The sequence below is a fragment of the Gorilla gorilla genome, chromosome 3 (assembly GCF_029281585.2).
Source record: "Gorilla gorilla gorilla isolate KB3781 chromosome 3, NHGRI_mGorGor1-v2.1_pri, whole genome shotgun sequence".
NCBI classification, from domain to species: domain Eukaryota; kingdom Metazoa; phylum Chordata; class Mammalia; order Primates; family Hominidae; genus Gorilla; species Gorilla gorilla.
This window is the reverse complement of record NC_073227.2, coordinates 11,763,865-11,779,079: the sequence shown is the minus strand read 5'-3', so window position 1 is coordinate 11,779,079 and position 15,215 is coordinate 11,763,865. Positions and strand designations below refer to the sequence as shown.

The window sequence follows — 15,215 nt, the reverse complement described above, 5'->3', positions numbered from 1 at the left end:
TCTCAGATTTGCCAACTCTTGTTTAGCAATTAGATGACATGCTTTGATTTTGCTAAGATAAACCTGATAACCTATTTTCCCACTCATCACAGGACAGTGAATACAGGCATTCTAAATGCTACCTCTCAAACAGCCACCAGGAGTGCAAACTGCCTCCACTCACGTCACAGACGTGATCCTGCCGGTCATCCTTTACTCTTTAGAAAGTGAGATCTGGTTGTTTTAAAAGTAGGAAGGTTCTATTATGGCACTTCTGCAGTAAACCCACCTATAAGGCACATTGATTTCTTGTCCTGTGAATTTATTCCCGTATAAATCTATATCCTTTATATCCTGGGTTATCCTAACACAAGGACGACCTGTGTCTCCAGCATTACCTCTGAGCGAGCCCGCTGCTCTGAAGGTATTCCTGGATTCTGTTGAGTTCTTCCACTGGCAACTGGGCCATGCTGCTCTAATAGACAAAAACACATTAGTGTGTTTGTAACACCTAACAACCCAAAATAACCTCATGCTCATTTAAAAAGGATAAACTGATGTGTACAGTTCATCCTAGTAAGGGAAGACTAGAAAAAAATACAAGAAACAGTCAGATCAGACACACGAGGAACAGCAAGTTTGCAGATGTTTCCATGTTTCTATCGGTGACCATGTCAAGACCATACTTATGGAGGAAAAAGCCAGCCACCTGTTTTGCTTGGCCTGCTAAATTTTCAATATAAATCAATATCAGGGTTTCTCTTCCCAATACCTGTAAATTTGCAGCCAGAAGCATTTCTACCCGGCGACAAGCAAGGATGTCGACCATGCGAGCCAGCACACGGAAAGGGGTGCACAGAAGCCTGTCCACATACAGCGTGAGCACAGCTCCCGACTGGCTGAGATGGATCCCCTCCAAGCACTGAAGAGTTTTCTTCAGCGTGGTTGGCTAACAGCAAGAAGGAAAAGAACAAAAGATGACTATTTTGCAAATCAGAAATTAAAGTTAAAAATTTCAATACTCCATTTTTAAGGCAGGGAAAACTGCAACTGGCAATAGTCGGCAGGATGAAGACGTACAGTTGAAAGGTTTTCACAACGAGACTGAATTGCCTGGATGAACAGGCCGCTGGCAGCAGAGTTCCGATGAACGGCACTGATGAAGTCCTGTACTGGAGGCTCGTGGGAAAGGCTGATCAGATCTTGAATGTGATTTACAATGAGCCACGTTAAGTGCTCGGAGTCATGGAGGTTCTGACACTAAGGAAAAATATGATGAGAGATTCATTTTCAAGTACACAAGAAGAGACCAGGTATTAATGCCATAGAAAGGCCAGAAAGGGTAAGAAGGAGAAAACACATCCCAAATATAAATCTCACTAAAAATATACAGTGTATGAGCACAAATAATTGAGGAGGTAGGAAACTCGATTTACCAAGGCCGTCACCTCCAACCACGCACTGCGGCAGAGGCTGTGTGAAGTTAGGCCCCCTGGGGAAGTAGGGTACAGCAGTCCAGCTCTCAGAGACACTAACAAATGGCCAAGGGTCAAAGGACAAAGGCAGGCCTCAGCGAGATCCGCGGGTAGCAGGGGCAGCGTTGCGCTGGGATGCCCCCATCCACAGCACTGCCTGCCCTCTCCCGGGCTTCGGGCTGGCTAAGCCAGTGGGGTTCTCCAATTACTCTTTTTCCAATTTTGTGATAGTTCAGTGGGAAAAAAAGAATCCCCTATCACTGCCACAGTTTTGACAGAATTATTGAATCCAAAATATGAGTGGATCCCACATATCAAATAAATCTTAAGTGTAGATATTTAAGATTTATAAGAAAATAAAAATATATATTTTTAAACATGCAGAGCCTTTTCATCTTGATTCATAATCCTAGGCAGAAACTGTAAAATGTGATAAATTCCTTGATATTTGGTTAATGATTAATATTTTTCATTTGGGATCATCTGACAGTACAGGTTGAATAACCCTTATCTGAAATGTTTGGGATCAGAAGTATTCTGAATTTAGGATTTTTTTCAGGTTTTGGAATATGTGCATTATACTTATTTGTTGAGCTCCCTAAATCCGAAAATCTGAAACCTTCCAATGAACATTTCCTTTGAACATAATGTCAGCACTCAAAAAGCTTCAGAATTTGGAGCATTTTGGATTTCAGATTTTTGGATTTGGGATGATCAAACTTTATTAACTTATAAAATTAGTATCTTTTTTCTTATATTTCTGTGAAAAACAGCATTATACAATTATATTATCCTTAAAAGTAGAACAAAATAGAAAAACTACTTCAATAGAGAAAGTAAAGCAAAAAGTGACTATTAATAAATTGCCATCACCAGAAAAAGTCTCTAGGATAACACCTCTTTCCGTTGGAGAGTTGGCTTCCTTTTCTGATTCAGAATATTTAACACTGTTTTGCTATGTGACAGTAGTATCTATAAGATACCACGTTTGTAACAAAGAAATGCATATGTTTTAAATATTTTTAATATAAATATAGAAAAAGTATTAAATCTAGACCAAAATCTAACAGCAAGTTATCTCTGAGTAGTATGATTACAGGAGGTTTTATTTTCCTCCGTTTATTTGTTTTTTTGTAAATTCCCCATGGTAAATATGTGATGCTAGTTTTATGGTTAAAAACTCCCACAAGTAATTTTTTTTTCTTTAAAGAGAACGGCATTTAAACAGGAATCCATCATAAAATGTGACAATGAACATCTAACACCTTTTCTACGAATTAACTTAAAAAAGATTATTTTAGAGCAGGGGTCTCGCCTTGTCACCCAGGTCGGAGTGCAGTGACACAGTCACAGCTCACTGCAGCCTCAAACTTCTGGGCTCAAGCAATCCTCCCTTCTCAGTCTCTCAGGTGGCTGGGACCACAGGCACGCACCACCACACCAGGCTAATTTTTCTTTCTTTCTCTCTTTCTTTTTTTGGTAGAGGCAGGGTTTCTCTGTGTTGCCAGGCTGGTCTCGAATTCCCAGGCTCAAGCCATCCTCCGCCCTCAGCTTCTAAAAGAGATGTGATTACAGGCACGAGCCACCACACTTGGATAATTTTTTATTTTTTATTTTTTTAGAGATGGGTGTCTCACACCATAGCCCAGGCTTGTCTCAAACTCCTGGGCTCAAGTGATCTTCCTACCTCAGCCTCTCGAGTTGCTGGAATTTAGGCATAAGCCACTGCTCCTGGTATTAATTTTTTAAAAAATTTAAAATCAGAACCCCCACTACAGTCAATGCACTTACTTTGTTTTTTAAATCATTAGTTATTATTATTCCATTGCTTCCCTCAAATTAACAAACATACCCAGCATCATGTAGGCGTGAGCCAATAGCCGGGCATTTGATAAATGAGTCATCTGCATAATCTCTCACAGTCCAACTTAGAATCCAGTGACTGGAAGGCCAGGCCTGGTCTCCAATTATATGTCACGGCAGAAGTAAACATTCATTCCAGATTTAGTTTTGATGGAGCTTGGCAGGACACCGGGCGGTCTGGGTTCCAGAGGGTCCATGCAAGTGTCATCTACACAGGATGTTCTCCTGGTCCCCACCTCCCTCAACCCCGTTTACAGGCATTTCAAACTTACGACATAATCACAGAAGAGAATGAGAGCCCCTCTTCGTACTATTTCTCTATTGCACATTCCAAGTTTGGCTGCCAAGTCAGAATCCTCCTCTTCTCCAGACATCTGGGGACTAAGTAACTTTGTGCTGGACAGACTGTGTCTTCTAGAAGGAGCAACAGATGCATTGACAATGTTTCTGGATGGCAGTGAGCTTATTTGCAAAATACTGAAGATGATTATGTTTAATTCTAGTTCTAAAACAGACAAGTTGTTTTAAATATTGCCATATCAGAATGTTGTATGTGTAATATATACTCTCAGTTATCTATTCCTAAGCTACAATAAACCACATATGAAAAACTAAAGAAAACAGAATTTAACAGGCAGAAAATTAAAATGCTTGCCTGAATAGCAAAATCCACCATAAAGCTGCACATTCAATCAGCACCTTTATTTCAGAACTCACACTGGCTATGTTTGATAATTGAGCAATTGCTTTTGAAATTCTCCATCTGCCGTGAAAGTTGCCAACTGCCAGAATGAAAACCTCCCTGCTTTCATGTTTTACTGTTCGTTTCCCAATGACACATCACCACTCTAAACAAGTTCAGGTTATACGTTATGGAAATCCTGTTTACAAACACTTCTTCCGCACTAACACAGGTTATTTCACTTTACATTGACTTCTCACTTTATTGTTTTTTCCTTTTTGAATACGTGGGAATTATAAACCTTGAGAGTCTTGGCTCTAGTCCATACAGTTAAAATGTTGACACACTCCCAAACTGCCCCTCTGACCTTCAGGGTCTGACCGAGCGACGTCCTTCCCATTGCGGCAAAGGGCCTTAACGGGGACAGAGGTCACATCAAGCTAAGAATATTCTGAAATACAACAACTTTTCCTGTAATCCCTCAGGATTTAGAAGAGAACTGGTAAAAACCAAAATTCTACAGATTTAAACTTTTTAAAAACTGCCTTTTCTCTGTTTCCCAACTGGTGAAGTGAAAGCCAACTGCAGCCTAGCCATACAATGCTCAGCAGTCACAAGGAGCGAGCCACCGACGCGTGGGCAACACGCGACAGAACTTTAGACACTGCTCACCAAAAGGGGCCAGACTCAGAAGGCTGCACACTGCGTGGTTCCGTTTCTTTCTTTTTTCCCCAGAGACAACGTCTTGCTGTGTCACCTAGGCTGGAGCACAGTGGCACGATCATAGCTCACTGTAACCTCTAACTCCTGAGCTCAAGTGATCCTCCTGCCTGAGCCTCCCAAGCAGCTGAACTACAGGGACGTGCTTGTAATTTTTAAATTTTTTTTTTCTGGAGATGGGGTCTTGCTAGGCAGCCCAGGCTAGTCTTGAACTCCCAGCCTCAAGTCATCCTCACACTTCAGCCTCTCAAAATACTGGGATTACAGGCATGAGCCACCACAACTAGCCTATAGATTCTATTTCTAAGGCCTTCTGCAATGGGCTGAACAGAGGGACAGAGCACGGATTGGTGGTTAGACCTGGGGAGGGGCAGGATGTGGCAGAGGAAGACGGAACTGTGTGAAGTGACAGCACTCCTCTATATCTTGATGTGTAGTCAGCTGTTACTGACTACAGTTGATAGAAAAGTGCATTTTACTGTATTGTAAATTATGTGTCAATGTGAAAACTAACGAACAGGAAACGTGCCCTTTCTCAGTGGGCCGTCCTGCCAGCCCAGTGTGACTTACACTCAAGCTGTTAATTGTGCACTTTGCAATAATACAGCTATAGGGTAATGAGCCTCTGAAAGAGAAGAGGCAGTATTTGCAATTCAAATATGAGCAGTAGACATAAAGAAGGTCCAATGTCAACTCAAATTCAGCCCCAATTTGTAGCAGCACAAGCCCCCCCCAAATCTCAGGCCATACACCGCCCGGTACTGGTGGCGAATGAATGTCCCAAATCCAGGGTGACTCAGAATAAGATGAGCTGAGAAGTGACCAACACATCTTGTGTACCACAACACACCCACAAGTGCCGAAGTATAGGCAGGACTCTAACAGTTCACCAACAGGTAAGACAGATTGAGAGTGAATCATAAACCCACAGTGACAGAGTCCATAAGAGAGGGGCTAGGCCAGGGCAGGACCCACATAAGGACCTCCTGGAGCAGAGCACCCAGTGTCGCCTGGAGGCAGCTCCCATCTGGGAGGCAGCCTGAGAGGAGATGCACACAAACCGAGAGAGGGTCAAGAGTAAGCAACAGGAATTTCTGCAACTGGATACAGCAATTTTATGGCTGCTGAGTCTATGGATAAAAAAAGAGCAGCTGTGTTTTGTATTTCATACTTCTAGTAATTCATTTTTCTCATCTCATGGAAATAAAAAGATACTCATCCCCCACCACCCATAGCTGGAAAAACACAGTGCTAAGAGCAGGGGTTTAAACCAGAACAGCTCTGCTCTCTATGGGCATCTTGGACACTTATGGGGATTTATTTTTTCCTTCCACCACGGGGACACCTTAGACACTCACATGCTTGTTACATATTATCTTCTCTTAATTTTACCTTTACATTACCATTAAAGAACGATATTTTTTGAAATTTAATTATTAGGTTAAAAATCCATTGATCCATTAATTTTTTTTTTTTTTTTTTTTTTTTTTTTTGAGATGGAGTCTCACTCTGTCACCCAGGCTAGAGTGCAGCGGCGCGATCTCAGCTCACTGCAACCTTTTCCTCCTAGGTTCAAGCGATTCTCCCGCCTCAGCCTTCTGAGTAGCAGGGACTACAGGCACCTGTCACCATGCTCGGCTAATTTTTGTTATTTTCAGTAGAGACAGCGTTTCATCATGTTGGCCAGGCTGGTCTCAAAGTCCTGGCCTCAGGTGATCTGCCCGCCTTGGCCTCCCAAGGTGCTGGGATTATAGGCATGAGCCACCACGCCCAGCCTAATCTATTAATGTTATTTCAGGATAATAGAAGGAACAATACAGAAGGTTATAAAGGAAAACTGGGTCAGAGGGGGTCACGAAACAGTCACAGAATTTACCTACATTTACAAAAAGCTGTAGTTTGCCCTCAGAGGGCTGAATGAAGACACTTGCTGAATTCCAAACTAAATTTACCTTTGGTTTATTTCTTTTAAACACTCATCATCTAAGCATTTCTGTTACTCCAATTCAGGGGACACAATTCCCAGATTCAGAGCTTTCTGATATAACATCAGAGTAAGCAGGCCCATCTGTCAGAAAAGGAGCGATCTGCTGAATCCGCAGCTGATTTCTATGGACGTTAAAGCAGCACAGAACTAGGAGACACTGACTTTCTGTCTCCTGCTCCCACAGTGCTCAGTCATCGTAACAGGCCTAAGACATCCTCCAAGCATTTCAAATGTCGTCACTGGTCTGTCTCCTCCAACAGAATGACCAGACCCCACTACATATGGCACAGAGTGGATGGTTAAGAATGCCTCCCAACAGTGGACTTTCCAGCTGAGTGCCATGAACTGGCCCTACTGGGAGCCCTGGCAGCACATGGCCCAGTATCCATACTGAGCAGAGAGGCACGGCAGCACCTGCCCTCTTTTCTCTCCAGAACTTCTTTTCCCCAGCGTGGGATCTTGAGCTGTCCAGAAATACTGTGCTGAGGATTCAGCTGGGTGGGGGCCAGGGTGGGGGGTGGTCACAGCTTTTATTTCTATACATATACAAATAATGGAGTGTTGGAGCACCTAGAAATGGAGCTTAAGCCTGAAAACCTTTTGCAAAAAGAGGGCCACCCATAATGAGAACCTTAGTAAGTCTTTTTGAATGGTAAAATAACATTTCCAAGAGGTTTTGAAATTTGCTAAATTGTTACTTCATTATCTAAGGATAACCAGAATCACATTTACTTTATAATGAAGTTAAGACATTGCAATATGTCTGGCTATGGAACCAATTTAAGGACTAGAACTTAGTAGGAGCCACAGAGCATGACAAGCACATCCCCCAAGATGGAATGGTGTCAAAGAACCCGCCAAAGAAAATCGCATTTAGAAAGCAACTGCTATTTTGAATGCCTTTAGCTGGACCGCATGTTTGTCCCGATAATATGCTGTCCATGAAAGGAATATTAATATGCAGCAGAAATTTCACAAGCCCTCACAAAAAATGGAAAATGAAAATGCTTTAACGGTGGCCAAACCTCAGGTTACTGGGAGTCTCAGGACAGGGTGCTGGGCTGGCGCCCTGGGCTGTGGGGCATTATGAACCTACTTCGGGGTCTGCTGTACTTCTGCCCACCAGCGGTAGTCGGTGTGGTTGACAAGCAGCAGTATCTGACACCAGAGCAGCACCAGGGCCGGGTGGGTGGTGATCATGGAACGAGCCCGCAAGTTCAAGCTGTCCAGGGTGTAGAAACTGCCGCCACAGCCATCACTGCGGAACAGTCTAGTGGCAGCTGCTGTGATTCTCCGGAACATTCCTAGAAACAAAGTTAAGGAGAAATGTCTTTGCTTTCATCTCGGTCCAGTGCCACATGGCTACGCGAAGATTTTACATAAAAATGAAACAGGCTGAGTCGTCTCCCATGCTTACATATTCAGAACACCTGGCATTTAGAAAATTCTGATTTTTCTAAGTAGAAACAGATATCCTTTTTTTTTTTTTTTTTTTGAGATAGAGTTTCGCTCTTGTTGCCCAGGTTGGAGTGCAGTGGTGCAATCTCGGCTCACTGCAAACTCCACCTTCCGGTTTCAAGCTGTTCTCCTGCCTCAGCCTCCCAAGTAGCTAGGATTACAGGCGCCTGCCACCACGCCCAGCTAATATTTGTATTTTTAGTATAGAGGGGGTTTCATCATATTGGCCAGGCTGGTCTTGAACTCCTGAACTCGTGATCCACCCGCCTCAGCCTCCCAAAGTGCTGGGATTAAGGCATGAGCCACCGTGCCTGGCCAATATCCCACTTATTTAATGGATTGGTCACGAAAGCTAGCATTCCTCCTCTCTCACTGTCGACCTCCGCATTGGTTAGCAATGCCAAGCCCTCCAGGAGCTCCAAGCCAAGAGCTGTGAAAGTCTGAACACAGCTCCTGGAGAAGGAGTCAGGGAACACTCAGCGCCTCGAATCACTGCACTCGGGCCACAGCGGGGCCCCCACAGAACTGAGCCACAGCTACACAGGCAGGAACAGCACTCGGCACCTGCCAAACTGAACAGCTCCTGGGCTTGCTAAGAACTGAGGGACAGAAATGCTGTAAGAGGCCAGATGAGAAAGCAGGACCCCCCTGTGGTCCGGGCTCTGTGTGCTCTCTGCAGGCTCCTGACACCTGACAGCCAAGTGGCCTCTGTGCCCGGCCATGGAGCATCCTGGGCCTAGGCAGGCCAAGCGGTCAGCCTCCCCACACACAATGCTGGCACCTCAGCGACACACTCAGTTAGATTCTACCCGCAAATTTCTCCACAGCATCCTTCTCAGGGCTCCAGGAATCATGACTTCATTCTATCCTCTCCTTTGGATAAACAAGGTCAAAGGCACAGAGACATGCACAGGCTGCAAAGCCCAGCAGGGAGAGGCAGCAAGACTTGGGAAACAGAGAAAGGCCCAGCTGGCCAAGGTCAACCTCTCCCCCAGATCTGGGCTGCCTGGCATCACTGTTGGGGTCAAAATTTTATTTCTGATTTAAATTTCAGGCCGGGTGTGGTGGCTCACGCCTATAATCGCAGCACTTTGGGAGGCCAAGGTGGGTGGATCACTTGAGGTCAGGAGTTCGAGACCAGCCTGGCCAACATGGTAAAACCCTGTCTCCACTAAAAATACAAAAATTGGCCGGGTGTGGTGGTGGGTGCCTGTAATCCCAGGTACTTGGGAGGCGGAGGCACAAGAATAGCTTGAACCCAGGAGGCAGGGGCTGCAGTGGGCCAAGATCGTGCCACTGCCCTCTAGCCTGGGCAATGGAGCGAGACTCTATCTCAAAAAAAAAAACAAAAAACAAAACAAAACAAAAAAAAAAAAACACATCCCCAAAGTGAAAGGGTCCTAAAACAGGCAAAAACAGAGTACAGGCTTTTTAGGGCTCCACAATGCCTTAAACTATAACCTGAGACCAAGGAAGTGAGCTAACAGAAGCAGCACACTCAGAGAATACAGACCAGGTCACGACGAGGAGTTCTAATGCCTTGTTCTAATGCCTCCAGGTTTCCTGGGATTTCTCTACACTTGCTTCCTGGTCAGCATTGTCCCCTCCAGCCCATTCTGCACTGGCCTCATCCTTCTGTGGGGCCCTCTGTTCCTGCATGGGCCCCCTGAGTGAAGAGGCATGCGCTGCCTTCAAGGAAGATGCAGCCAGGCCACAGAGCACGTGCAGGGACAGACCTGGGATGTAGGGGTTTTGAACAGGTAATAGAAACCCACAATCCAAGCTGTGTTCTAGGTGGCTGAGTGTCAACACAGGCTCTGAATCAGACTGCCTGGTTCAGATCATGGCTCTACTGTCTACTACCTGGGTGACCTTGGATGCACCTTACCTGGGGCCTCAGCTTCCTTAGGTGTAAGATGGAATTAAGAGCAGTATCTGTTCGCAGGGCTGTAATAAGGAGCAAACAGGAGAACCCAGGTAAAGGGCTCAGCACTGCACAAGGCATGGAGGAAGTACTCAGCCCCTCGGGTGGCGGCTGTTGGAGCCTATTAGGGAAGTTCAGGTGGAAGATGAGACGGACTCTGAGGGCCACCTCCTAGTAGATGGAGAGGAGGAGGTAAGGTTAGGGTTCCTGGGGTAGCGGGAGGAGGAACAGACAATGATGCTGGGATTCTGAACATCCCTAATGATCTAATTAACAAGAAGAGGCCCTGGAGAGTGACAGTGGTGCTAGTTCAATTTTAAGTGCAAGTCTGAGGTACTGGCAGGACAAGTCCCGTGTCGAGAAGCTGGATGCCAGGACTACAAGGACCAGCAAGAGAAAGTTGTCCATGAGAGCAACAGCCAAGGTCACAAAGGGGATGGACCTACCAAGGCCAAGGAGAGAGGCAGAGACACAGAGAAAACAGTAACGAGAGACCATGGACAGCAACTCGAGGAACACAATCAATTAAGTGGCTAGACAGAGAAGACCCCGCAAGCTACTGAGTGACAAGAGGGCAGCTCCACGGAATCAAGCTGGAGGGCCTAGGATGAGAGAGGCCTAGAAAGAAAGAACACAGGCAGCCTCTGTAAAGGCCTTCTTAGTAAAGAGGGCAAGAGGCAGGCTGCCATGGCTTGAGAAACAAGAGGGAAACAAACCACCATGGGCAATGAGAATGGAGTGTACACAGAGGGAGGGACCCCTCATGAAGGAAGCAGGAGGGCACAGGAAGTGCTGGTTTGTTTTTAATTTAAGGCTGGCTTAGTGTGGCTGCTAAGTGTAAAAGAGCAGCTACAGACAGGAAAGATAAGGCATACGTGTTTTGCTACGGTGAAGTATGCAATGGATTTTTTTTTTTTTTCAGACAGGGTCTCACTCTGTTGCCCAGACTGGAGTACAGTGGCACGATCACAGCCCACTGTAGCTTTGGCCTCCGGGGCTCAATTGATCCTCCTGTCTCAGGTTCCTGAGTAGCTGGGAGTATAGGTGTGCGCCACCATGCCCAGCTAATTTTTGTATTTTCTATAGAAACAGGATTTCAACATGTTGCTCAGGCTAATCTCAAACTCCTGGGCTCAAGCAATCTGCCCACCTTCGCATCCCAAAGTGCACAGGATTACAGGTGTGAGCCACCACACCTGGCCTGCAATGGATATTTTTAAATAAGCATCAAAGGCAAAATTCAATTCCAGAGAATCCAGAAGGATGTGGCGTCAGGAAGCAGACATAAGAGGGGCCAGGAAGCTGGCAGGAGGATGAGGATGAACTTGGGGACAGGATAGAAGGTCCCCTGTTCCGCTGGGATGTTACGAGGAACCCAGGGTCCCTTCCAGGTGGAGGGAGGAAGAACTGGACAGAGGCTCATGAGAAGGATTCATCACTCTCTCTGTGGAGAGCAAGGCAGACACCTGCTGGGCATGGTGTGGGCATATCAGAATAGCAAAAGCTTTAGAAGGCATGGCACTCGCTGCAGCTCATTCTGAAGCCACCACTAATCCCATGGTGACACCTGCCTGGTCCCCTCCTCCCAAGGGTTTCCCTGACTTTCCTCATCCTGGAATCACCTGTTTTTATCCTCAGAGAAAACACATCAGAGACCACAGTGCTGCTGCTGGGAAGCAGCAGGACGATGTCTCTCAGTCCCCTTTTACAGGGTGGGGCTGTGACCTGTCACCACCAGAGAACACCAGCAAAGGCATGCCTGTCACTTATCCAAGGCCATAAAGCCTTCTTTACCTTCCCTCTCCTTGTCCCCAACCAGACACAGAGGATGTGAAGGCCCGGAGAACAGAACCAAAAGAAGGAAAGGAGCCTGGGTCCCCGAATTCCCACATGGAGGAAAACCATCCGTGAACCAAGAACACCCTCAATACATTGTCATAAAACCAAGAAACAGCCTTCTCTGGTGTGAAGCCATGGAAATGTTGGTTTATTTGTTACAGTAGCTACCATTACCTAACAAAGACAACAGTGGCATTGAGAACGTGGCTGAGATGAGAAGATGCTTCTCGGTGGAACCTCCCTTCCTAGGGTCCCAAGTAGTGATGAGCAGCAGTCTGAGACAGAAAGAAGGCAGAGCCTGTGGATCACAAGGGTGGCACAGGGGAGCCAAAGGGACTCGGGGAAAGAGAAAGGGACCAAGTGCCCGGAGACCACGATGGCAGTGCAGGAAAGGAGGCGGGCAGGAAGGCGGATGCAGGCTGCACCCAGAGAAACAGCTACAGCTGCACGCAGCAGCTCCGCAAGCCGTGTTTTTGTGAGCTAAACAAAGAAATATTAAAAGGAACAATGGAAGCAGGCATTGGAAATAAAGAATGCTGTTTTCAAAACAGGCAGGATGTGGGATCGCATCCCAGTTGCACCATCGAGAGCTCCTAGGGCAGAAACCTCTCTGGGCTGGGCTTGTTCAGCTATGACAGAGAGAACCATCTCTTCTCCACGCCACACAGTGACTGGGGCCCATGGTGGGTATTCCGAAAGTGCCAGCGGCTACACTCACCACTATCAACCCAAGAAGTGGCTTGATGAGAGAAAGATCGATGGGCAAGAAAGAATGCTTGGGTTTTCATTCTTGGTTTTGGCACAGGATCTTTTAGAACTTAAGCACAAAGGGGGAAATACTTCACAGAACTGTTCTAAGAATTAACTGGGATAATTAAAATTAAACCTACCACATACCCATGAGAAAATTCCATTGCTTCCAGCATTATAATTGTTAGTAGCCCTTGAATCAATGTCAACTTTATTACTATAGAAAGGACCACTTTCTCTCTCTTCCAGTATTCCTGCTTTGCCCCAAAAATTGGAACCACAGACGCTTTAGAAAGGACAGGGAAGAGCTGTCGTGCAGCCATCCCCTCTGCCACAGAGGAAGGGGTGAGCATGCCTCCGTGAGGGTCATGGCACGTCTCCACCACCCACGACCAGGACTCAGGGAGGAAGGGCAGCAGCTCCTGCCACCCTGACTGGGTATAGTCTGGATGGCAGGCAGGGAAGGGCACAAGATGTGTCCTTGAAAATCACGGTGAGCAAAGCTGGAAGGCCATGTTGAGGCTACAAGGCCAGACAGCTCTAATTCAGCCACATGGACAACAAACAAAGCTGATGTTTCCACCTCCTGGGCCTCTGGTGCCATCATCTGTTTCTAAACTAGTCTATCTTGGACCAAAAGAGAGGGATGCTGGTTACCCCAAATGTTGTAAACAGGAGGACAGCTATCTTTCTTGGCTATTCTGCTTATCCTAGATGGAATGTGAAATAGGCAAACCACTTTGGGATGAATACCCTCCTCCCCCAACAAGAGGAAAAGCAGGAAACAAAAAGTCAAGGGTGCCATTCTGACTAGTTCCTGAACCAGGTATTATTTAAGAAGTACCCAAGCCTGAAATGGACAAATTTAAAGGTCTTCATTTTCAGTTTATGGGTGGAATTCATAGCCTTTGTTTAAGCTGTATGTGAATACATATTACCAATTTTACATGCTAAACACACCTTACTTATATAAAAACACAAGATGAATTATGTCAACTCTTATCTTGAAACCAATCAAATATAGTAATTCTGCCACCTAGTGTCTTTCAAATAAATGCAGTCAAAGGAAACAAGAAGACAGAAACACACATTTATATATACACACACACACAACTTACTTGCAAATGTTGGGCCGATTAAATAAGGTCAAAAGATACCAGCAGGAAATCCACGTGCCCTCTCCAAGCCCTCCACTCCCGCCAGTAAAGCTGCTTCTCAACAGACCTGCACTGTCTCATACAGAAGCCACTATCCACACAGTGCTGTTTAAATTTAAGTTAATTAAAATTAAATAAAATTATAAATTAAGCTATCCAATCAGACCAGCCACATTTCAGGTACAGAACACCACACGTGGCTAAAGGCAACTAAATTAGACAGTGCAGACATCCTGTCTCTGCTGGAAGTCCTATCGGACAACACTTCAACAGTAACAATATTTTGCCTCAATTTTGAGATGGAAGGAGAGGAAATCAGCGCAATAAGACAGTGACCACATTTGAGCTGCACAGAGATCGCTCGGACATGTAGAAGGACACAGAACACACCACCCTTATCCCACAAAGGCAAGACTAGTCCTTAGAAATGAGGCTGTCTCCTCCTGGCATCAAATCCAAACCAACTGATGGCAAAATATTAAAATGACCAACATACTAAAATTGACCTACCATTCATTAACAAGCCATATTTTCTCAACTTTAAACTTATTACAGTGGTCAGTGAAGCATAATCCGAAGATCTTTAAAAAGAAACAAGAAAATTCTTTCAATAATAGCAAGTAAGGCTCAAAAACTAGAGTCCATTATGAAAATTAAATTTCGGCCATGGCCTGTGCGGAGGGTGACAGCAGCTGAATGCAGAGGCCATGAAGAGGCCCCTTTCTCCAGGATTCTGTGGCGCCGTGCGGCCAGGCCCCACCCGCCTCCTGCCTGCCTGTACTCTCAGCTGCTCTCTTGGGTGCCGGAACTCTTCTCTGCAAAAAGCTAGCTACTTCTCTCCCTCAGAAATCCTGCCTCTGCCTGCCCACCCATTTCGTCTGTCACTGCACTACTGTTCTCCTTCATAGGAAATATCAAGACTTGCGATACTGACGCACTGACTGGAAGTTCCATGCAGGCAAGAGCCAGGATGCTCAACTGAACTTGGCACACCCAGAGCCTGCTACCATGGAGGCGGGCCACGCCAAGAGTATCCTCAAATGGACCAAGGCTGAAAATGCTAACTATCTTTTACTCTAAGGTATGTATGCAAAATGTGTACAAAAATCCAGTAAGAGAAAGGAGCTTTGATCACAAAAGCACCCTGCCCCCATCCCTTTTTAAGGCAACTACTTGTTATCATTTCTGTTTTCAGTTCTGGTAGTTACCTCCAAAATTCTAACTGCTGTGCTGCTATCCCTTGCAGCAGACCATCAGTTACTGCATGTGCTCCTCTCCCTTACTCCCGGAGACCAGCCCCACCTCCTCATCAATGGAATGCTGTCCAGTCTCCCATTTGGCCCATGTGGACCAGAGCATTCAGGGGTTTATGGTCACCCAT

At 45.7% G+C, this 15,215-nt stretch overlaps 1 protein-coding gene across 3 annotated transcripts in view; it reads right to left on the bottom strand.

Moving 5' to 3' along the window:
- The window catches only part of HTT (huntingtin), a 167,111-nt gene that overhangs the window by 32,353 nt on the left and 119,543 nt on the right, over positions 1-15,215 (bottom strand). For all 3 annotated transcript variants that reach the window (XM_031010011.3, XM_055384412.2, XM_063705026.1), the window contains 5 exons: positions 7,803-8,010; positions 3,590-3,731; positions 1,060-1,239; positions 752-928; positions 378-454 (listed from right to left, as the gene is read on the bottom strand). In XM_031010011.3, coding sequence (XP_030865871.3) covers positions 378-454; positions 752-928; positions 1,060-1,239; positions 3,590-3,731; positions 7,803-8,010 — 784 coding nt within the window. The remainder of the gene's footprint in view (positions 1-377; positions 455-751; positions 929-1,059; positions 1,240-3,589; positions 3,732-7,802; positions 8,011-15,215) is intronic.